This window comes from Gopherus flavomarginatus, chromosome 2 (assembly GCF_025201925.1).
Source record: "Gopherus flavomarginatus isolate rGopFla2 chromosome 2, rGopFla2.mat.asm, whole genome shotgun sequence".
Taxonomy (NCBI): Eukaryota; Metazoa; Chordata; order Testudines; family Testudinidae; genus Gopherus; species Gopherus flavomarginatus.
The window spans coordinates 89,135,333-89,159,448 of NC_066618.1; the positions used below are offsets into that span (position 1 = coordinate 89,135,333).

General features: G+C 43.7%; 2 protein-coding genes across 14 annotated transcripts in view; one reads left to right on the forward strand and one right to left on the reverse strand.

The window, feature by feature from the left end:
* The window catches only part of MLH1 (mutL homolog 1), a 37,608-nt gene extending 26,021 nt beyond the window's left edge, over positions 1-11,587 (forward strand). For both annotated transcript variants that reach the window (XM_050937973.1, XM_050937974.1), the window contains 6 exons: positions 3,873-3,981; positions 7,194-7,257; positions 8,181-8,345; positions 8,537-8,629; positions 9,274-9,387; positions 11,016-11,587. In XM_050937973.1, coding sequence (XP_050793930.1) covers positions 3,873-3,981; positions 7,194-7,257; positions 8,181-8,345; positions 8,537-8,629; positions 9,274-9,387; positions 11,016-11,183 — 713 coding nt within the window. In that variant the 3' untranslated portion in view covers positions 11,184-11,587. The remainder of the gene's footprint in view (positions 1-3,872; positions 3,982-7,193; positions 7,258-8,180; positions 8,346-8,536; positions 8,630-9,273; positions 9,388-11,015) is intronic.
* A 762-nt stretch (positions 11,588-12,349) lies between these two features.
* Positions 12,350-24,116, reverse strand: part of LRRFIP2 (LRR binding FLII interacting protein 2) — a 125,842-nt gene continuing 114,075 nt past the window's right edge. For all 12 annotated transcript variants that reach the window (XM_050937977.1, XM_050937976.1, XM_050937978.1 and 9 more), the window contains 3 exons: positions 22,691-22,770; positions 18,596-18,700; positions 12,350-12,652 (listed from right to left, as the gene is read on the reverse strand). In XM_050937977.1, the coding sequence (XP_050793934.1) occupies positions 12,539-12,652; positions 18,596-18,700; positions 22,691-22,770 (299 nt within the window). In that variant the 3' untranslated portion in view covers positions 12,350-12,538. The remainder of the gene's footprint in view (positions 12,653-18,595; positions 18,701-22,690; positions 22,771-24,116) is intronic.

Here is a 24,116-nt window from a genome sequence, read left to right on the forward strand (position 1 = left end):
CTGTCTGAGCAAAATTTGTATTAAGTTTTTAAAACCATGACAACCAGCTTCTGCAGACATTTTCCACTTAAACAAGAGAGGTGCGCACTTCATATCTAAGGGCTGGTTTAGCCTTTCGTGAGCCTGCATATTAAACCACATTACTAAACAAAATGCACTAACATGTAAGACTTTTTTCCATTCCAAATACAGGTAATAACTTACCCCATAGAAGAACAGCCTGCAAAATTGCAGTCTAAATACCAAGGTTCTGTGTTTGTTTGCTCTGGATACAGGGACAAAGTGAGGTTTCTTAAACAATGGAACTTCTGTAAAACAAGACATATTTTTTCTTTCTTTAAATAGATTTATAATGGAAACAATGATGGGACAGATTAATTAAATTGCTGTAGCTTGTGCATGGCATTTTTATTTGAATGAGGAAAGGGGAACCACTTTCCCTGTGTCACTTAGGGCATGCTTACACTTGCAAATGTAGAGCGCTTTGAGTTAAACCAGCCTTCGGAGAGTGCAGTAGGGAAAGTGCTGCAGTCTGTCCACATTGACAGCTGCAAGCACGCTGGCGAGGCCACATTTGCGGCACTTGCAGCAGCATTGGAAGCAGTGCATTGTGGGCAGCTATCCCACAGAGCATCTCTTCCTATTCTGGCACTGTGACTTGTGGGAAGAGGGCAGGAGGTGCAGGGCATTCTGAGTCCTGTCTAAACTCCCCGGATGCATCGCTTCGCATCTGAGCAATCCCTTTGCTTCCGTCCACAATTGGCGACATCTTTCAGCGTTTTTTGTATTGCGCGCTCTGTCTTACCTTTCAGTCTGTGGGAATGTAGCCCGAACTGCTGAGGAATATGCTGACGAGTCTCGCCAGCACATCACGTTTGGCAGTCGAGTTATTCCTTAAGATCCAAAGTGACAGTGAGGACTCCGACGATATCGACTCTAGTAACGCATACGATACGAGATTGCGTGTGGTATTCATGGACATGCTCACCACCGTGGAACGGCATTTTTGGGCTCATGAAAGAAGCACTGAGTAGTGGGATCACATCGTCATGCAAGTCTGGCATGATGAGCAGTGGCCGCAGAACTTTCGGATGAGAAAATCCACCTTCATGGGACTGTGTGATGAGCTCACCCCCAGCCTGTGGCACAAGAATATGAGACTGAGCGCTGCCCTGCTGGTGGAGAAGTGGGTGGCTATTGCAATCTGGAAGCTGGCAACTCCAGACAGTGACCAATCGGTTGCTAATCACTTTGGAGTGGGGAAGTCGACTGCTGGAATCGTGTTGATGCACGTTTGCAGGACCATTAATCCTGCTCAGAAAAACCGTGACTCTAAGTAATGTGCATGACGTTGTGGCTGGCTTTGCACAAATGGGTTTCCCTAACTCTGGAGAGGCGATAGATGGGACGCATATTCCAATTCTGGCACCAGCCCACCTAGCCTTCGAGTACATTAATCAGAAGGGCTATTTCTTTATGGTTCTCCAGGTGCTTGTGGATCACCGTGGGCATTTCATTGACATTAACGCAGGCTGGCCCGGAAAGGTGCATGATGCATGCATCTTTTGGAACACTGGCCTGTTCAGGAAGCTGCAAGCCGGGACTTCTTTCTCAGACCAGAAGATCACTGTAGGGGAAGTCGAAATGCCCATTGTGATCCTTGGAGACCTCGCTTACCCTTTAATGCCGAGGCTCAGGAAACCCTACACAGGGAGCCTTGACAGCAGCAAGGAGCGGTTCAACAACAGGCTGAGTCAGTGCAGAATGACTGTGGAGTGCGCTTTTGGCCATTTAAAAGGTGCTGGCACTGTCTGTATGGGAAGCTGGACCTGGCCGATGACAACATCCCCCCAGTTTTATCCGCGTGCTGTACCCTCCATAATATTTGTGAAGGGAAAGGTGAAAGATTCACTCAGTCATGGACCCTTGGAGGCTCAACACCTGGAGGCTGAATTTGAACATGCCTTGTTGGACTGGGTTCTGAAGTGCAGGTAGGGTCACCCCCAAATATCACATCCAGTTCTTTGTAAAAACGGCAGGTCGTGGGGGCAGCACTGGAGCAGCTGTTAGCCTCACGCGATTTACGGTAGGCATTGTGCAGTCCTTCACTTTAATCCCGCACTGCAGTGTGTCTCAGTCCTGGCCCCTTTCTATCATATCCCTTGATATCTGCCCGAAGGTATTGTAATTCCTATGGCTGGAGTGCAGCTGGAACTGGACAGCTTCCTCCCCCCAAACACTGATGAGGTCCAGCACCTTGCCATTGCTCCATACTGGGGATCGCCTGGTGCGTAAAGGCATGGTCACCTGGAAAGATTCGCTGAGAGCACTTCACGCCTGGCTGAACAAACAGGAAGGGGATTTTCAAAATTCCCAGAGAATATAAAGGGCGGGTCTTATGGTTGGTCACCTGAGGACAGGGCAGTAGAGTTCAAACTGATGAGCAGAGTGGCTAGAACAGGCATTGTGAGACACTGCTAGAGGCCAATTAGAGCGCATTAACAGACCAGGGCGTCCATACTGACACTGGGGCGCTCCAGCAGGGGCACATCAAATGTTATTCCTCTCGCCGAGGTGGAGTACCAGGAGCGCTCTAGCCACGGAGTCAGAGCGCTTCACGTGCCTTGCCAGCGTGGATGGGTTGTGAGAGTGCACTGGGCTGTTTTAATGCGTTCTAACTCGCAAGTGTAGCCATGCCCTTACTTATATAAGGATTTCACTGTGACAGGTACAATACTGTTCCCAGCTTGCAAATTCTTAGGGCAGTTTCGTCTCAGATGGTGTTTCACTCTGCATCTTCTGCACAGCACAATCCTTTTTTATTAGTGAGATTTAACTGCAATAGGAGTGGCATCCATTCAAACATTCCAATCCTATTAAGCTGGTCTAAGTATTGGAAATCATATGGCATGACACTTTTTGTCTAGTTAATTTTAATTGGTTGGTAACAAGATACAGGGAAATTCCACAGTTAAGTAGGCCTGCATCTACAGGTACCTACATTGGCTGCTAAGGCTAAGAAATCTTGACTCCTAGCAATCAAAAGGTTTAATGATGTTCTCCTTGAAACTCCTCAGTGGCTGTTAGTACTGAATGCAAAATTCCATATCCTGATGTATCTAGTTCACCCGCTCAGTACTTACATATGAAGGCATTGCAATTGCAGCTATTCTGTAGTCACCAAAAAACTTCCCAGAATGTTAGCAGTCAGAATTTGAGCAACTGTTCCATTTTGTGTTACCCTTGGGAAGAAGCTAGAAGAATGTAATAGTAGGCCTTTTTAATAGAATGGGTGGAACAGAGCTTCATTTGAAGAGTCTCACTTTTTATTATAAGCTCCCTTTTTCTAAACAATGAGGACAGAAATTTCTTCTGGGAAAGCAAATAAAAAGCTAAGAACTCTGATCTGCATATATACTTGGTATCAGTGGGGAGTATAGCCTGAATAGGAACGACAGCAGGGTCAATTCTTAAATCTGATTTTACTCTGGAGGGTTTCTTTTGCATCACCAACTTTCTTTTAGGCATGTTTGGTATTTATTAATCTTTTCCAGCCAGGAACTTCTCCAGTAAAACATGATAAAATCCAAGTAAAATATTCAAGATTTTTACAAATTGTTTTCACTCATGGTTTGAATGAAATATAAACTTTCTCATTCATACATTGTGTTTATCTATTTTAGGATCAAACTATTGGAGTGTTTAGAATTTCCTTGATAGTTTTTAGTACTTGTTTATTTTGGACTGAAGTGTGATTCAAGTAGTAGTTTGAGATTTTCACAACTTGAATAATCAAGATACTATGCAGACTATTGCAGATCTGGGCTCAGGGGAATTTATATGACCTCATGTTGTTAGATGTATTATTCCAGGTCTTCAGGAGATGCTACGTGATCACTCGTTTGTTGGTTGTGTTAGTCCACAGTGGGCCCTGGCACAATACCAGACAAAGCTGTATCTTCTCAATACCACACAACTCAGGTAAACACACTGATTCATACTGTTAGATGTGTTGTCAACAGTTAAAATAACTGGTGAACACAACTGAGCAGTGAAAAATAAGAATGAAAGAAATAATAGAAATGAGGTACAAAGGCATGGTGAATGCTGCTTTTGAAATCTAGCCAAATTGGTGATTTGAAGAGCACTCAAGTGTTAAAGGCCTCAAATTTTTAATCTATCTTAATTTTTTGTATTGATCCTGCAAAATTTATAGGCTGCTGCTATGTAATTAAAATGCACTTTACCGTGTTGTGTCCCACTGACTAAAAACCCAGAGGATGAAAGGAGTTTGATTCTACATCACACTTAAATATACCATTCATTTGAATAGCTAAATTATTGAAACGTCAAAGAAGCTAATACTTCTAAAATCAGTTCTGTGCCTGATTACAGAGCCTGCAGAATATAGGGACAATGCAAATCGTATGTGTAAACCTATAAAAAACAACTGCCAAATCTAGGCCCAACTGCCTTGAGGTGTCAAGTTATGTACTGTCTTTTATCAGCACAGAATCAGTCCTTTTCTCCCAGACTAGCACCACACAGGTGAGAGATTAAGGGTTTGTCTACACCAACATTTAGTTCTTGGCAAGATACGGTGTAAATCTACCCTGCAGTGTGCCGATCTGATTATACGTGGTATTTGTTAGAGTGCTTTGGTCTAGTCCTCGTTGAAATGGGAGATTTGAGTGCATTAACGAACTGTTAATCTGCATCAGCAGGCTCCACATGGGTAATTAAAGCACTACACGGCTGAACTAAATGTTTATGTAGACAAGCCATGAAATCCTAACACATCGGTGTACTAGAGCTCTAACAGGCTCTAATAAGGTTAATTCTGCAGCTAAGGCTTTGTCTACACTGGTAAGTTACTGTGCAGTAAAGCAGCTTTCTGCGGTGTAACTCCCAAAGTGTACACACTTAGGGCATGGCTACACTTGCAGATGTAGAGCGCTTTGAGTTAAACCAGCCTTCGTAGAGTGCAGTAGGAAAAGCGCTACAATCTGTCCACACTGACAGCTACAGGCTCACTAGCATGGCCACATTAGCAACTCTTGCAATGGTCACAGAGAGCAGTGCATTGTGGTAGCTATCCCAGCATGCAGCTGGTTGCAATGTGCTTTTCAAATGGGGGGTGGGGTGGAGTGGAGTGTGTCAAGGGAGTGTGTTGTGTGTGTGTGAGGGGGGAGAGAGAGAGTGGGTTTTGGGGGGCTGAGAGGATGTCAGCATGCTACCTCTTTCTCTCACAACATTCCACAGCAATGGTTGCTTTGTTGCGGGGCAGATAAGCAGCCGTTTGTCAGAAACGGAGTTTTCAAAGGGCATATCCACATTCCTACAGTGCTTACAAAACAATGGCAAGAGTGGCCACTTGACTTAAGGGAATTATGGGACGTTTCCGGAGGCTGATCAGACTGCAGTAATGCAACACCTCGTCCACACTGCGGGGCACAGCAAACGTTATTCTTCTCGCTGAGGTGGAGTACCAGCAGTGCTGTAGCTGTGGAGTCAGAGCACTCTACGTGCCTTGCCAGCGCGGACAGGAGTGAGCTAGGGCGCCCAGGGCTGCTTTATTGCGCCGTAACTTGCACGTGTAGCCAAGCCCTTAGTGCGCAGAAATTCCTCAGTTGCAGCGTTGCAAAAAAAAATCACCTTGAGAGTCATAAGCCTTAAAGCACAGAGGCTCCAGCGCTGTATTAGTAGTGTAAGCATATTACAGTGCACAAAGCAATCAATTAGCTTCCAGAAGTGTCCTGTAATCCAAGTGGCTGCTCTGCTCATGCGCCGTTCCCCTTTCAAAGCTCTGTTTCTGACAGCTCTTGTATGCTGTGCTGATCTATCTGGGACACAAAGCAAACCATTAATGTGGAATGCTCATGCTGTTGAACAGAGGCAGGTGGAGGGAGAATGCTGTGCAGAGAGCTGGGGAGGGAGGCGGAGGCTGATGGTGTTTCCCCCTCCCTCTGCCTCAGGACTGGTGGCTTCCTGCTGCTGTCTGAACTTAAAGACAGCATGCTGACACACTCTATCCTCCAAAACACAGTCTCTCCTCCCCCCCACACACATACACCAACACCAACTCCGTGTCACAGTCTACCCCCATCCAGTTGAAAATGTAGAAGGATGCCCATGAAACAGTGGGATTGGTAAACCTGCATCATGTGATGCTGTGCGTGTCCCATGAGGTATTGCAAACCCTTCCCAAAGCACCCTGCAGCCAATTGCACAGTGGAATAGCTACCACAATGCAGTGCTCTCTTTGCCTTTGTAAGAGCTGCTAATGTGGATGCGCTCCACCATCACAAGGAGCACAATGTGGACACGCAACAGTGGTTTGATTCCAGTGGTATAACTTGTGCAGAAACTTGCCAGTGTAGACATACCCTAAGATCCCCACTCCCATCATCTTGAAGGTCTGTAGAGGGTGTGTATAGATTTTACTGACACTTATTTGAAGGAACAAAAGCATTCCTCCCTTGTTTTTATAAGGCTGTTAGTCACTGTATCTTAAACAGTACATGTGTATTGTTCCTATTTGTTACCAGATCTGTGGCTAGTACCGCCTCCCCTGTTCCTCCTCAGCATTTCTTTGACTTGTAACCTGTGGCAAATGAATATGAAGGTTTAATGTATGATAAATAGGAACAAATGTATAATAGCTGCATGTTAAGAGTATTTTAAGCTTTTGCACCAGTATTGTGGAGACTGCTAACACTAAGAAACAGGCTCACATTTATTTGTGTATCATATGTGCCTGGTGGTGCTATTGCTGGTTACAACATTTCAGTGACTTTTTTTCTCTGTTGGGTGGGGGGCCAAAAAACTATACAATGAAACCTCATTTATCTGATCTAATTGGGACTAGGGCAGATCAGATAACCAAAAATCTAGCTAAACTGGAGAATGGGCAGCTGGGGCTCTGTCTGTCAGCCCTGGGCAGCTGATGGTTCAGTTAATAAGGAAAGCCGGCTGATGGAGGCTTGGTTAAATGTATTGCCAAAATCACAGTTTTATTAAAGGACAATCCATTCTTATTGCTGTTTCCGATAGGATGTTTATTTCTCTCTCCTAAGTATCATGTTTTTTCCCCGCATGATTCTGCCATTACAAAGTGGAGAATATGCACATGACACAAAATTAGACAGAAATGGTCATTTCAATAATAAATTAACTCTCTTCCTCTCATTCAGCCAAGAACTCTTCTACCAGATTCTTCTTTATGACTTCGCAAATTTTGGAGTTCTGAGGTTGTCAGTAAGTAGAACTTCCCTTCAACTCTTACATACATGTTTTGGAGAGAATGATCTGATATAAAAATTTTAACCTCACATATGTGGGCCTGGTAGCACACACAATTAATGACCACGTGTAAAAAGTTGGTCTAAGTGCATCACATAAGAACTCTTGGGCAGACACAGAGCTGGAATTCTCCTGGTCAGCCTTCAACTGCCTTAATCATCTTTTCTCTTCCTGCAACTCTCTGCCTTATTCACTATATTACTTTCAACTTCTGCAACATATGAGGCTGGGGCCCTACAAACAAATGTCTCCTTCACCCCCGATTCATCCCCAGAACGGGTCCATTCCGACACACATGCACTAGGGGGCTGAATTAAGGGTACACAGGCAACCTTAATTTTAGCATTTCCTAACTGTTGGTGCTTGATTTTGCAACTTTGATGTAGTTTTTTGGTAATTTATGTTCTATATAAAGTATCTTGGTTTATACTGCTGACTAGGTCAAACTTCAGATATGAATGTGGATCTCTGTTAAATGACTTTTTAAAAAAATGCATTCCCTTTATATGTTTAATCTCCTTTGCACTTACATGAAGTAGCAGATTGTGATGATTCCACAGTTGCTGCAAGTTGTGATAGTGGTTGCTTATTATCAGTGTCAGATTCTGTTCCTTAAACAGCTTCTTTGTTGATGCACTAGATTGTGTGTTAAAACATATCTTCTGTTTTGCTCTGTCTTCATCAGAAATATATTGGGAAGTACTGAAATATGCCACAGTATTTTGCAATGGGCTTTAGCGAAGGGCTTGCTGTAAAGATTCTTCTGTATTTTCAGGGAAAAAAAGTAAAATTGACTGCATGAGGAACATCTGGATTTTGAAGGGTTGAAGTGTCTGGGTGGTAGTGATGATTGTATTGTACTTCGTGGTCACTTACAGGAGTCAGCTCCGCTGTATGATCTAGCTATGCTAGCCTTGGAGAACCCTGAAAGTGGTTGGACAGAAGATGATGGCCCAAAGGAAGGACTTGCTGAATACATTGTTGAGTTTCTAAAAAAGAAGACTGAAATGCTGAAAGACTATTTCTCTCTTGAAATTGATGAGGTGATTACTGCTATTGCTTCTATGTCATACGGTTATTTGTATAACTTAAGTGTTGGTAATGCACAATAGGAAACTGTATTTAATATTTTGGATTTGCTTTAAGGCTAGTACTAACCTGAAATAGTCACTTACTGTACATTTTTATAAGACCTTAGGTATTTTACCATGTAAAGAAAATGTTATGCTTACAGGATGGAAACCTTACTGGATTACCACTCCTGATAGACAACTACGTTCCACCATTGGAGGGACTACCTATGTTTATCCTTCGCTTAGCCACAGAGGTAGGGGGAAGCTAACTAGTCTGCAAACTTTACCTTCTTTTCATCATTGTCATTTATTAGGAAATGTGATTTTTAGATGTTCTCTAAAATGAAGTTACTAATAGGCAGGCATGCAATAATTCAACCACTAAGAAATTCACCAGAAATTGATGTGGGGAGAAGAGTTCATATATAATGTCATAGACCCTGTTCTGACAGAAGCAGTTGGTGCAGAAGTACAACTGCCAACATTCCTGCCTCAAATGACCACACACGGTATTTTTAAATATCTGCCAGTGTAGTAATTATCACATAATAGTAATACAGATGCTGACATGTGGGCAGTGGTCTAAACTTTCTCTTCTAAAAGGAACACTGCACCGATTGCTTAAGTCCATTCCTATCTAAATATTCACTATATAAGAAATTAAAATGAATGTTTAGAAACGTGAAAAAAAAATTTTACTTTTCAAAGATAGGCAGACTTTTAGACTATTCCTTGCTTTCTCTGTATCCTAACCTTACACCGCCAAGATGGTATCCTCTTAAATAACCGGGAATTAAGTTAACTCTATAGACTGGTAGGTAGCAGTAATGTTCCTTCAAAACTACTATTTCAGATACTGAAACAACTGTTTGCTCTCATCAAATTTCTGTTGTGACAGGTAAACTGGGATGAAGAAAAAGAATGTTTTGAAAGCCTCAGTAAAGAATGTGCCATGTTTTACTCCATTAGAAAGCAGTATATTATGGAGGAATCGGACTTGACTAGCCAGCAGGTACAGTAACTGCATATGCTGCTGCAATCACCTGAGTAAATCACTTGTGTTGAACTGTAAAAACCTTTAAAGATGGCTTTCATGACTAGTCTCCTACTCTGTGGAATCAGGTGAACTGAATAACAGTGCAGAAGTGTTCTGAAAGAGTATACAGGCTTATCCTTTAGACAAGGCTGCTTTTACAAGGCGAAAAGTTATTTAATAAGAAATTCCCCTGTGCTTAGAAAACATTGCCCCACAGCTTCCATACAGGATGATTTCTCCCAAAGACTACCTGGTTCATGTACACCTCTACCTTGACATAACACGAGTTTGATATAATGTGGTAAAGCAGTGCTCTGCGGGGCGCACTCCAGCAGATCAAAGCAAGTTTGATATAACGTGGTAAGATTTTTTGGCTCCTGAGGACAGCATTATATCAGGGTAGAGGTGTACCTTCAAAAAGTGTACATTCAAGTTGACTCTCTTAAATACCTAATTACTCTTTCAGAGTGCCCAAATCAGTATCAACTGAGCACTTGCCAAAAGCTGATTAACCATGTGGTGAGTTTCCTCTGAATAATGCAAAAGCAATATTAATAGCACCTGTAATTTCACAGTTTCTCAAACCAGAGAACTAAGGCATCTCCAGCTGTTAAGACATTGAGCTGAACTACAAGACAGCCTAATCCATTTGGGCCCAGAATTTGTGGAAAAAGTGGTGCATTCTTGCACGCAATCCCCCCCCCCCCCCCCCCGCAACCCCCATGAATTGTTTTAATACCAAGTGTCATTCTTGGATGTATTAACATTTCTATATAAAACAGGAAATAATTATTCTGCTCTACCTGACAGTGGGAGTTATCAGCTGGAGTATTGTATCAAGTTTTGGTACCCCACTTAGGGATGTGGACTAACTGGATCATCCAGAGGACAGCACCACAAGAAAGTTTAGAAACAGGACCTAGGAGGAAAGGTTAAATTTGGCTTGTTTAAACTAGAAGAAAAGGCTGAGTGGGGGGATTATAAATCTTGAAGTATTTGAAGGACTATTATAAGTAGGGGCTTTGGAGCTGTGCTCCAGCTCCAGACTCCACTTCAAAGCCCTGGTTATAAGGATGGTGATGAGTTCTCCATGTGAAGAGAGAGTAGGACAAGTAGTAATGGGCTTAGAATGTTTTTCCTAATATCAAACCTAAGGAAAGGTTAAGCAGTGAAAGAGGTTACCTGAGGTGGTTGTGGAATCCCGTTGGAGGTTAAGAACAGGGTAGGTAAACACCTCTGTTGCAGAAGGAGCCTTTCAAGGTGAGCACTTTATATGAAGCGTGATAGACTGGTTTTATTTTTACACCCAAACCCTGCACTGGAAATTTTTGAAAGGTATTTTGACTCAACGTTTTCTCTAGCTTAATTTAGAGCTAATACAATTCTCTTAATGGTAGTGAGGGGCTGTGGTTATGTGAAAGCTGACTAGGGGATGCTTTTATTTATCAAGATACTGAACTAATTTGCAAAGACTAAAGTAACTGATTTAGCACTCCCAACTACAGCTGTTTAAGCAGGAAAAAGTCAAGGTTTGAAAAAACGTATCAAATCTATAAAATTCGTTTTAAGAGTACTTGTTTTTTAAAACTAAACTTCTCTTTCAGACTGAAGAGCTTGGATCTGGTTCATCATCATGGAAATGGACTGTGGAACATATTATTTACAAAGCTTTTAGGACCCACCTTTTGCCTCCCAGACACTTCACAGAAGATGGCAACATTTTGCAGCTTGCTAATCTGCCAGACCTTTATAAAGTTTTTGAGAGGTGTTGAATATTTCAGTTGGATGAACTCCCTGGTGTATCCCATTGTTACATACCGGGGGATAAAGCTGGATGACCATAAGGGAAGAAAGGAGTGTGTCACACTGCCTTTCAGCAAAGAGTATTTCATAAATGAAACTGTCTATATTCAACTACTGTAGCTCTTCGCTGCACTATTTCACTGTAAGTTACATGAGAGACTTTGCTATAGTGAAACTTTCCAGCCATATTGAAAGCTTCCCTTTCACTCAGAATGCAGCAGATTTCCTGATAAACAGCTGTGAAGAGGTGTAGGCTAGAGCCTTTAGAAAAAATAAGTGGCTGTTTACATTATCAAAATTAAGCTCACAGCTCTAAAAGTTAAACCCACTTTTTATCTGTACTTAAAACTCAATTAAAGTTTTGAAATAGCAAGTGTAAGTACATTTAATGCCCTCCAAGATCAGGAATGTTTACTAGACCACCTTACAGAATGTTGCAGGTAACAAAGTGATCAGCTTGGTTTAAATGTCTAAACAAAGCATAGCTCCTGAAACAGCTTTAAGTTTGTATATTAAAAAACAAACACTCATTTCTGGCCAGTACAGTGTCCATTTAATGAACTCCTCAGACATTTCCTCACCCCTCCTTCCACCCTAAAGTTTCATTCCACACTTTAACCAAGGAAGAGGTTTGTATAGCAACTGCTGTTTAAGTCCCAGTTTCCTTGGCAAAATAACCCAGAACTGAGCTGTACTATCACCCATGCAAAAAAGCAAGTTTAATAATAGTCCCTATTTTATTTTTATATAAATTTAAATATTACAAAAATGCACCTTTCCATCAAAATTTATAAACGTTAAGGAACACAGACCCCCCCCCAAAAAAAAAACTCTTAAAATAAATGTTATCTGCTTTCAAAGGTTAGCTCTAACATAGCTGAAGTTTGTTGCACCATATAGAAGGCACTTGTGCTGTGATGTCTTGAGCAAATATATTTGTTAATTTCTAATACAGTGTCCTCTTGAATTCATGCAGTTGTCTTCAAGCATCATTAAAGCAGCTGAAAAAAAGTTTAAGTAAACTTGATTCCACAGTTGTGAAAAAAAATGTTTTCTAGTAAGTCAATCATACCACATTGTGCTCCAGCTTGGACTCTACAATTAAACTGCTAAATAAAAATCACCATCATTCAGATAGGAATTCAGATTTTTCATTCTCTCATAAATTACAAAAGGTATGCCATTTAATTCTGCAACTAAAATATTACTGAACAGCGCAGTGTTCAAATAGTTTGTGCCAATGAAAGTCTGTATTAAAACAAGCTAAGGGCTAGTTATTTTAAGGAGCAGTGCACAATTTGTTCCATTTTCTAAAAACATTCTTCTACTGTTGAGATAGAAGCGCAGCAGTCCTGTTTGCTTTCATTTTCTCCAGCCTTTTTACCAAATGGCTATTGGTCATCTCCATCTCTTCTATCTTATCCAATGCTGTTCTTAACTAAAAAGGAAAAGAGAAAGTTACATTCTATTTCAGAATAATTGCAGCTGGGTTTCTACTGTTTTAATTTGTGCTACTCACACCAGAACATTAAAACTAAGATGAGCTTTTTGTTTAGGATCACAACCCAATTTTCTCTGTTGAAAGTCTTGATTATGTTCTTTATAAGACTGTCAGGTCAAGAAAAATGGAACCTGGCTGAATGCTAACTATGCAGTTGTTACATTGTATCCAAAGGAAGCAGAACTCACTCAATTGCTGATATTAGCATAATCTAGAAATACTTTAAAGATGTATATTCATTTCTGAGCAGCTGAGCACCCAGAGCTTCATATTACAACTACTCCCTTGGGGCAAAGTTCTGCGTCGTCCTCAATAACTGAGCCAGCTGATGAGCAGACATCTGAGATGGCAGGGGTAGGAATCCTCATGCCTTGTACAGCAGCTCTTATTCCAGCCCATTGGCTAGCATAGTTTAATGCAATCTTAGTTGGCTCCCTATGCAGTAGGCATTGGAGATTTGCATAGTGGTACATTTCCACACTGTACTGGTATGGAGGAGTCCCTGTGCACTTGAACACTATAGAGGGAGAGTTTGCTCCCCCAAAATTTTGACAGAATGATCAGCTCAGTATGGTAGAACTCTGTACTCCCTCCTAACAAAGAAAGCTTTGCACTGCCTACAATTGTCTGGAAGGACATGGGACTGAGTAGTTTATCTTGAACACTAAAGGTTCTACTATTCCCATGATGGTAGAGACTGATCCTTTGATTCCTGCCACAGCATAGCTCTTGATCACCCAACTGGTCCAGGTTAGGGGGACCCATTTCACTTTGCAGAAAAGGTGAGGTTTCTTCTAAAAATTTCTGAAATATATGCAGTGTGGACAGCAGAATAAAAGCAATACCCAAAATTTGTCTTTGCCATCTCCCTCTTAACAACTCTGAGAATTATCCTGTGCTTTATCTGTCTCCCCGTAGGTAGACAGTAGGTAATTGTCAGGTCCAGAGCATGTAGCCAGACACTTTGAAAGAGGCATGATTCCTAGAGATGACATTCTTAACTCTGAGAAAACGCACATTAAGAATTTGACCTCTGAGAGGAGGGCTCAGATCCATGCATTTTAAACATAATGAAATACCTGAATATAGTCTTTTTCTTCTATCACTTTTCTTTTGTAGCCAGGAGGGTTTAGATTTCCTGTAACATTTCTTTCTGGTGGTATTAGACTCATGGGCATTCTGAGTTGCAGTCCTGCTGAGGAACCATGTGTCTAAGGGAACTCAAGGTGCAGGGTCAGCTTTAGGAAGTGCAGGGCCCAATTCGAACATTTTCAACGGGGCCCCGGCAGGGATGACTTAAAAAAAAACACATGGGGCTTGTACTCACCGGGCGGTGCTCCAAGTCTTCAGCAGCACTTCGGCGGCAGGTCCTTCACTCCAAATCTTTGGCAGCACTGAAAGACCCACCACCGAAGTGCTGCCGAAGACCCAAAGCAAGTGAAGGACCCGCCACCAAAGTGCCACTGAAGAGCTGGAGCGCCGCCAGGTGAGTAAAAATTAAAAAGGCGCCTCCAGCCAGGGAAGAGATTCTCACTGGGTGCAGGGCCCTGTCAGGGCGGTGGTAAGATTAAAAAGAAAATTAAGTCTTCCTCCCACTGGAATATCCTTCAAGGATGAGATTGGCAGGCTGACTACAGGCTCAGGAACTTGTAAAACTTGGAGGTTTTCATTGCTCATGGTAAGGGCTTCTAGGCCAAAAGAGACAAGGCACTCTGACTATAAAATGTCCACACCTGAACACATTGGATTCTTAGAAGATACTCATCAGTTGCTCCCTCTGTCATAGTGATAGAAGGTTGGATTAAAGACAGAGCCAAAAGACCTGAGGAAACTAAGGACTGTTTTAGTTTCTTTGGCATTCATTAGATTTGCCTCCACTTACAGGTGATAGATCCTCAATTTCTGCTATATCTTTGTATGAAGGCCTGATGATCAGAGCTATACATATCTATAATATCAGTGCCAGATTCAGCTGCTCTCGCTTATTCCACATGTGGAGATATAGCCAACATTAAAGGAAACCTATACCTGAAGTCCGTATTCCTTCTGAGGGATCTATGCCCTTTCTGGGGTAGTCTCGCTGTCTTGAGGGAGAGAGAGGCTGCCCAAACGTGCACTGCAAATGATACCACAGTTGCTGTTGAATGCCGTGATTGAATCTCTGCACCACCATTGTATACATTGCCAAGGACCAAAGAGTAGCCGCAGAGTCCTCAAAGGAGTGCAGAATCTTGTTGGTTTTATCCAAGAATAGCTCCTGACCAGTGATGGGCAAATCTTCAATGGCCTGCTAGACATCGGGAGTAATGCAAGAATTCTGCAGCCAGGACGACTTCCTCATGGTCACTGCAGAAACCATCACTCTGGCTGAAGAATTAGTCATATCCAGCACAGACTGCAAAGCCATTTTAGCCACCAAGTAGCCTTCGGTGACAAATGCCCAAGATTTCTCCCTCAAGGCCTTGGTCAGCTGGTCTGCAGATTTGGACACAGCCATCCAGTTGACAAAGTTGTACTCAGACAGCAATGCTTGCTGATTAGCAATTTGCATCTGCAAGAAAGAGGAGGTGGATATCTTCCTTCCCATCAGGTCAATGCTCTTAGAGTCCTTCTCTTTGGGAGTGGACTTACACCTGCCCCATTGGGCTCTCATTCACAGCTGTTACCACCAAGGAGCTTGGGGCTGGATGGAAATAAAAAAAACAAACCTGCAAATCCCTGAACAGGAACAAGCAGCACTTTTCCATGTGCTTAGCAGCAGGTGGTACTATAGCTAGTATGCTCCAGAGGATGTTAGTAGGCTCATAGAGCACAATGTTAACAGGGGGAATGACTCTCCCCGGGGCAGACAGCTGCAGGATATCCACTAACTTGTGGATGTTCACCTACAGGAACTCTGCTTGAATACTCAGGGAGGCAGCCACCGCAACAGGTCCCAATATGCCTTGAAATTCTCCAGTACGGAAGGGAAGGAAGAGCATGGCACCACAGAATTGTTCGGGGATGAGGATAAGGCAGTTGAGTGTGCCTGAGCCAGATCTTGGTCCAGGGCTGACCAGCCTGGGCGAGACAATTCGGGAGGCTCCAAGGTAAAGCCTCACCAGTGCCTGGATCTGTGGCCGATCGATGGTCACTACCCCAGATGGGCTGGTGATCTCAGCTTCAGGTAGGCTGAGGAGCAGGACTTCCATGACTGAGGAGAGTCCCATGGAGGCCACTGGTATAAATAGGGCATTGGTGGCCAGGCCAGGGGTCTCCAGCCTGAGCACGAGATGAACACCAGTCCTAGTACCAACAGCACTCCATGAAGGGCCCTCATCCAAGGAACAGGAAGAGAAAGATCTGAACTTGGACACCAAGGGATCCTGGGCTTCAGGGGATGGCTGTGCGGCCATCCCTGAGGGTGCAAGCAGCTGGACTGACTTGTTCGTAGCCCAGAATGACGAGGGGTGGTGCCAGTGGTGAAAATGGTACTTCCAGCAAAGTGCATGTCTCTGTCACTTCCAGTGCCTGGAGTGGTGTAGACTAGTGATGGGCAACCTGCAGCCCATCAGGGTAATACGATTGCAGGCCGTGAGACATTTTGTGGACGTTGATCATCCGCAGGCGCAGCCCCCTGCAGCTCCCAGTGGCCTCTTCCTCCACACACTCAACAGGGAATGACTGCTCAGCCTCTTTGGAGAGGCACTAGCTCCGGATGCTAAGCAGCAGCACTTCTCACACCTGAGGGCAATCTCCAATCTGAGGAGGGCCTTGGTGCCAAAGTAGGCTGCATGGTGTGTTTGAGCAGGTGCTGCTTCAGATGAAGACTCCTTGCTACTTGAGTCCATTTCATGAGTAATCTGCAAAGCAAACACTGCTCCTTGACGTGGGCTTTGCCTAGACACAGCAAGCAGTGTATGTGGGGATCGTTGTTGGGGATCGCCCCCATACACGATGGACAAAGTTTAAATACTAATGAGGACATCACCAGGGAAAACGTAACTAACCTACCTACAGCTACTAATTTAACTATATACAATCAGACAGTCACTAAAAAGAGGAATTTGAAATAAAAACCACACAGAGCTCTAACTCCAGCCACAGGCGCCAAGAGGGAACGGGCAGGTGGGGTGGTGCCATCTCATATAGTCAAAGGAGGGGCAATAGCGACAATCGTCACCCCTCTACAGGTACTAAGTAAAATTATCTGGTGCCGGTGTGCTGGGCACACACACATCTGAGTGGAATACATGGCTGTATCTACTCAAAGAACATCTTCATGTTAAGAGGTAAATAGATGGACTCTCTCCTATTTAAGCACTTTACAAACACTAATGGATTTAATCTCTCAATTTTCTCCAATTACAGATAGGGAATAAATGCACTGAGTGTTTAAATGACTTTCCCCAAGTTACATAGGAAGTTCAGGACAGAGCTGGAAATAGCTGAGACCCTTAAAGTAAACTAAAGAGTATCCTCCTCTACTGCTGCTACATCTTAGAATCCATTGGCTCAGTTACCCACACAGACAACTCAGAGAGGTAAACTGAACTGGTTGATTTCTACCAGGTGCTTCGGCAGACATAATGCCTCCAATGAGGAGGAGCTTTGGCAGAACATATAAAGCGTGAAGCATTCAGGCAAAGGTTGAAGTTTAGTTTAGACACACGGTCTTTGCTCTGAAATCGAGCCTTTAACACTTCAATCAGATCTTCCAGGAACAGGCTGATGATGATCCAGAGAAACTTCCTGGAAGTCCTCTGATCGCTAGATCCCAAAAAGTGTCTACACTGTAGGTAGGAGCAAGACTCCCAGCACAGGTAGACAGACTCTTGCTAGCTTCACACAAGCTAGTGTGCTAAATGTAGTAGTGTGGATGTGGCAGGGGTGGCACCTTGGGCTAGCCACCCAAGTCCAAGCCTGCCCAACTCGCTGGGTCCATGCTCCCAGGTGCAGTGCAGACATACTCTGAGACCTAATATTCCAGGGTGATACCTCTCACCCTGGTCATTGCCAGACAATGCAGTAATAGTGCCTGCTGCTGAGTAACAGGGCTCAATTACAGTCCAGAAGCTTTTTGAAGTTATTAGGTGGCCGCCTTTCTACCATACCTTAAAAGTAGTAACTAAAGAACAAAACATTATACAGTTTGGAATTGTATCTCAAAGAGTCACGGTCTGAAACTGGAAGACGACAGTACTTAGTGAGTCAGAGAGAGCGCAATGATGATCACAATGTAACATGCTCCAGACTGGGAACAAAGTGCAAACAAAGGTGGAGTAAGTCAAGGCCTCAATGAAGACCAGGGCTTCAGAAGCTCAGGAGGTCAAGTATCTTGTTGCTTCAACTGCAGGGGAAAACAATAAAAAAACAGGCTCTCAATGCACGGATAAGAAACTATTTACCAGTGCTCTCAGGTTGGCTCCAATTTGACAGCAAAGATAAAAAGGTGGCAACAATGGAAGTGAACACAACTCATTCAAGGAACCAACGCAATGAGGAGGATGATAAAAAAAAAAGTATTATAAGGAGCATGTCCAAGAACTTAGAGAAAAGGGTTCAGAGGAGAGGCTGCTACAGAACAGGAGAGCATTGCTGTAAGCCAAGATAATTGCTAGTGAAATGCTTGCAGATCCTGCAGAACTCCTCTGCCAGCTGCAGTCAGAAAAGAAATGTTCGTGAAATACATTGGGCCAACCTCAGGTGCATGAGACATCATACTGAAGAAAAAGTTCTCTATATATGATCATTTGTAGTTCTTACCCCTTGTTGAAAGCCAACAGACTGCTCAAAGAATTAGTCCCATAACAGCTACAAAGATTAAATGTTCATAGGCATTTGGTTTTACTAATGAAAACTCCATCATGTTTACTTTGAAAGGAAAATGGAGTTTATTACCTCTCGCTGAAGTTTCCTCTTTTCTGCTTTGAGTTCATCTTCCACTTTTTCTGCATTCTCTGCTGCAGATTTATATCTTGTCACCTGTCCTTCAAGTCTTCCAATCTGCAAACCAAGTAAACCACCAAAAACAAACAGGGGAAAAAAAAAAAAAGACTGTGACTGCTTTATAATAGGATGGGCTACCCACCTGTCTGTCCTTCTCCTCTCTATGTGGCACTCCGCAGCACTGTTCCCTGCATTATCTGTGGCACCCTTAGCAAGAGAGAAGATGGTGAGTGTTAATGTGCAGAAGCAGCTGAGATTGCAGAGAAAGGGAAACATCGGGGTTTAAAGAACAGGGACCAGAAAGAAGGGAGACTCATGGAAGGTAGAAACACCAGAGAAGACCCCACTGTGTCACTCTTCAGGGAGAGACAGCAGGGAGTGGATTGAAGAGAATGGAAGAGCACTGGCAGCAGGGAGAGTGGGAAAACTGGGAGAAGAAGATAGAAGTAAGGGAAAGTAAACTGGGAAACAGAGGCAGTGGAAATGAGAGGTGAGACACAGCAGTGGGTCAGGGTATGATGTGAGAGGTCATGAGTCCAAGCCCAGCTCTGTAACAAAGGGGGATGGAGCACCAAACAAAATGTGAATAGGAACCCTAGCTTTAAAGCTCACTCACCACTCTCTAGTTAGAATGCAAGAGTTATGACCTGTTAATGTTCTACAACAGTTCACAGAGTAATGAAATCAAACATAGCATAGTGATAAAAAGCATTTACAGAATTGCACAGTGTAACTCAATTATTTGCCAAGTGCTGAAGTAATCCCCTTTTACTGAAACATACTCTAAGAGTATGGCTACACTAGCAGCGGTACAGCGCCGTGAGTTAAACCTGTCTTTGTACAGCTGAGTAGGGAAAGCACTGCAATCTGTCCACACTGTAAGCTGACAGTGCACTGTCGTGGCCACATTTGCAGCGGCACTGGGAGCGGTGCATTATGGGCAGCTATCCCAGCATTCAAGTGGCTGCAACATGCTTTTCAAAAGCGGGGTGGGGATGGGGTGGAGTGTGACAGGGAGTGGAGGAAAGTGTGTGTGTCAGCATGCTGCCTTGTAAGTTCCAATCCCTCTCCCACCCCTCTCTCACTCACTGAAAGCAAACAGCAGCTATTTGTTTTGTTCTCATAGACCTGATAAGAAGCCACTCGCTGAAACAGACCCCCCTCCAGCCCACACTGCCTCTCTCTTCAAGCAAACATTAGCTGTTGGCACTCCAAACAGAGCCCCCACGCCTGCCTCTCACTCATTCAAAGCAAACAGTAGCTGTGTTTGGTTTTTTGATAAGCAGCCCCCAAAACGGAGCTTTGAAAGGGCACTTCCCCATCTGGAGTTCACAACAAAATCAAGAGAGGAAGCTTCACTTAGAAGGATTATGGAGAGTTTCCGGAGGTCAATCACTGCGTAATAACATTACTCCCCGTTTACACTGGAGCAGCAGCATCTCAACCACTACACAACAGCTGTTATTCCTCTCAGGGAGGTGGAATACCGGCAGCACTGTAGCCACAGAGAAACAGCGCTGTACGTGCCTTGCCAGTGTGGGCGGGGAGTGAGGTACAGCGCTCTGGGTGGCTTTATTGCACTGTAACTCTCAAGTGTAGCCAAGGCCTAATTCGCTCTCAGAGCATTCACTTATTTTGCTATTTATAAACTATGGAAACTCAGAGGAGTTTCTCAAGTAAATTACTGCCTTGTTTACTACAAGTATCAGAGGGGTAGCCGTGTTAGTCTGGATCTGTAAAAGCAGCAAAGAGTCCTGTGGCACCGTATAGACTAACAGACGTTTTGGAGCATGAGCTTTCGTGGGTGAATACCCACTTCGTCAGATGCATGTAGTGGAAATTTCCAGGGGCAGGTATATATATGCAGGCAAGCTAGAGATAATGAGGTAGTTCAATCAGGGAGGTTGAGGCCCTGTTCTAGCAGTTGAGGTGTGAAAACCAAGGGAGGAGAAACTGGTTCTGTAATTGGCAAGCCATTCACAGTCTTTGTTTAATCCTGAGCTGATGGTGTCAAATTTGCAGATGAACTGAAGCTCAGCAGTTTCTCTTTGAAGTCTGGTCCTGAAGTTTTTTTGCTGGAGGATGGCCACCTTAAGGTCTGCTATAGTGTGGCCAGGAAGGTTGAAGTGTTCTCCTACAGGTTTTTGTATACTGCCATTCCTAATATCTGATTTGTGTCTGTTTATCCTTTTCCGTAGCGATTGTCCAGTTTGGCCAATGTACATAGCAGAGGGGCATTGCTGGCATATGATGGCGTATATTACATTGGTGGACGTGCAGGTGAATGAACTGGTGATGGTGTGGCTGATCTGGTTAGGTCCTGTGATAGTGTCGCTGCTGTAGATGTGTGGGCAGAGTTGGCATCGAGGTTTGTTGCATGGATTGGTTCCTGAGCTAGAGTTACTATGGTGCAGTGTGTAGTTACTGGTGAGAATATGTTTCAGGTTGGCAGGTTGCCTGTGGGCGAGGACTGGCCTGCCACCCAAGGCCTGTGAAAGTATGGGATCATTGTCCAGGATGGGTTGTAGGTCCCTGATGATGCGTTGGAGAGGTTTTAGCTGGGGACTGTATGTGATGGCCAGTGGAGTCCTGTTGGTTTCTTTCTTGGGTTTGTCTTGCAGTAGGAGGCTTCTGGGTACACCTCTGGCTCTGTTGATCTGTTTCCTTATTTCCTCGTGCGGGTATTGTAGTTTTGAGAATGCTTGGTGGAGATTTTGTAGGTGTTGATCTCTGTCTGAGGGGTTAGAGCAGTGCTTGGCTGTAGACAATGGATCGTGTGATGTGCCTGGGATGGAAGCTGGAGGCATGAAGGTAGGCATAGCGGTCGGTAGGTTTTCAGTATAGGGTGGTGGTAATGTGACCATCACTTATTTGCACCGTGGGGTCTAGGAAGTGGACCTCCCATGTAGATTGGTCCAGGCTGAGGTTGATGGTGGGGTGGAAGCTGTTGAAATCGTGGTGGAATTTTTCCAGAGACTCCTTCCCATGGGTCCAGATGATGAAGATGTCATCAATGTAGCATAGGTAGAGAAGGGGCATGAGTGGACGAGAGCTGAGGAAGCGTTGTTCCAGGTCAGCCATAAAAATATTGGCATACTGTGGGGCCATGCGGGTGCCCATAGCGGTGCCACTGATCTGGAGATATATATTGTCATCAAATTTGTGTGTGAGGATAAAGGCACAGAGCTCAGCAGCCAGTTGTGCTGTAGCATCATCAGGGATACTGTTCCTGACAGCTTGTATTCCATGTGTGTGTGGGATGTTTGTGTAGAGAGCCTCTACATCCATGGTGGCTAGGATGGTGTTTTCTGGAAGGTCACTAATGCATTGTAGTTTCCTCAGGAAATCAATGGTGTCACGGAGATAGCTGGGAGTGCTGGTGGCATAGGGTCTGAGTAGAGAGTCCACATACCCAGACAGTCCTTCAGTGAGAGTGCCAATGCCTGAGATGATGGGGCGTCCAGGATTTCCGGGTTTGTGGATCTTGGGTAGTAGATAGAATAACCCTGGTTGGGGCTCTAAGGGTATGTTGATTTGTTCCGGTGTTAGTGTAGGGAGTGTCCTGAGTAGATGTTGCAGTTTCTTAGTGTATTCCTCAGTGGGATCTGAGGGAATTTCCACTACATGCATCTGACGAAGTGGGTATTCACCCACGAAAGCTCATACTCCAAAACGTCTATTAGTCTATAAGGTGCCATAGGACTCTTTGCTGCTTGTTTACTACATAAGACTATCTAATTTTCTTTATCTCCCTAAGTCAAGGGTACCTTTTGCACAGATAATAATTTAAGAAAGCAATCCAGTTTACACAGTAAAAAATGTGGTGAGGTTATGAAGTAGTATTGATTTGTAAGAAAATGGTAACATAAGTATGAATTTAGTGCTGCTGGTAAAGTCATTATGGTGAATCACACAACAGATATGAAGAATCAATTTTGGAATCTACATCTGAGAAAAATGATCTCATAATTAGAGTATACTATGCATAAAAATCTCTGACTTACTTAAATTTACTATATAAAAAAATCTAAAGACAGATACACTTACGTTTTGTTCCATGGTAGTTATATCTTGTTCAGCTTTTGAAAGCTTAAATTTGTATTCACTTATTTGTCTGTTGGCATCTCCTAAATAAAATCAGACATTAATGAATTTCTTAAAGTGTCACTAATAAGCAATTCCTATTTTAAATTCATTTGAATTAAAATATGACTCCATTGAGAAATAGAGGTTACTTACCTGTAACTGGAGGTTCTTTGAGATGTGTGGTCCCATATTCCACATGTGGGTACATATGCGCACCATGCACTTGAGTCTGGAATTTTTTTAGTAAGCAGTGCCCCACTGGTCCACACATGCTGTAGCTCTCCTAATGCTCCAAATCCAGATAATCCATGACAGAGCAGATAATGGAAAAGAGATAGGGACCACACAGCTCAAAGAACATCCAGTTACAGGTAAGTAACCTCCGTTTCTTCTTCAAGTGATAGTCCCTACCTGTATTCCACAGGTGAGAGATTAACAACCAGTGTTCAAACAGGTGGTTGCAAGGATGCAGATGTGATAGCTAATACTGCTGTCCCCATAGCTGTATCTGTAACGGAAGATTGGGCCAAAGTGTAACGTCTTCTGAAGGTGTGCAAGGAGCTTCAGGTAGCTGCCCTACGTATCTCTACCCATGGCACAGGCTACCACCTGTCCCTTGGCAAATCATGCCTGGCCAGAAGACATAACCCTGATGTTCTAGGGTTTCTGTGCAGGGCCATCTTTGCTTGGTACCACAGAGTCTCCTGAGGAGCTTTTGACTCATTGTAAGAAAAAAACAGATCACCACCAGTACATAACAGTACCAATGATTTTGTACAGAGACTTGCAGATAGGAGACGAAGAATAGCCTCCCTCTTTTGAAGTAACGTCTCTGAATAGAGATGGTGTGTGTGTGTCAGACAGAAAGAGAAAGCAAATGAATATGAGGATAGGGAGACATAGGTCTCAGACCACCTGGAGGTGGATGGTGAGTACATTGGTGCTGCCATTGGATCTGGAGCTTCCCTGGTCACAGTAGAAGTCGGATCCTTCTGGGGCTGTGTTGGTATAGGCAGTGCATCAGTTCTGGAGAACGTTTGACCTGTGCATTGGACATCGGAACCGGTACCAGAACAGGCAGATCCGTATCCTTACGTGTCACTTTCTCTTGCTAAGAAGATTTACTCAGACCTAAATTTTTAGTGTCTGTGCGCATAGGCTCTCCTGTCTTTGGTGGGGTCAGGGAGTGATGCTCTCTCTTCGGAGCAGTTTTGGATGAAGACAGTTTATCCCTATACTTATGACCATGCATCTTACTCTCATCAGAAGCCTTCTCTTCAGCTTAGAATTCTTGGCTTCAACTCCCAAGTTTGTGCTCAGAGGGATACTTCCTGTCCGATGAGGCTGCTGTACAGGGGGATCTTCCCAGCCTGGATCTGATTGGGGT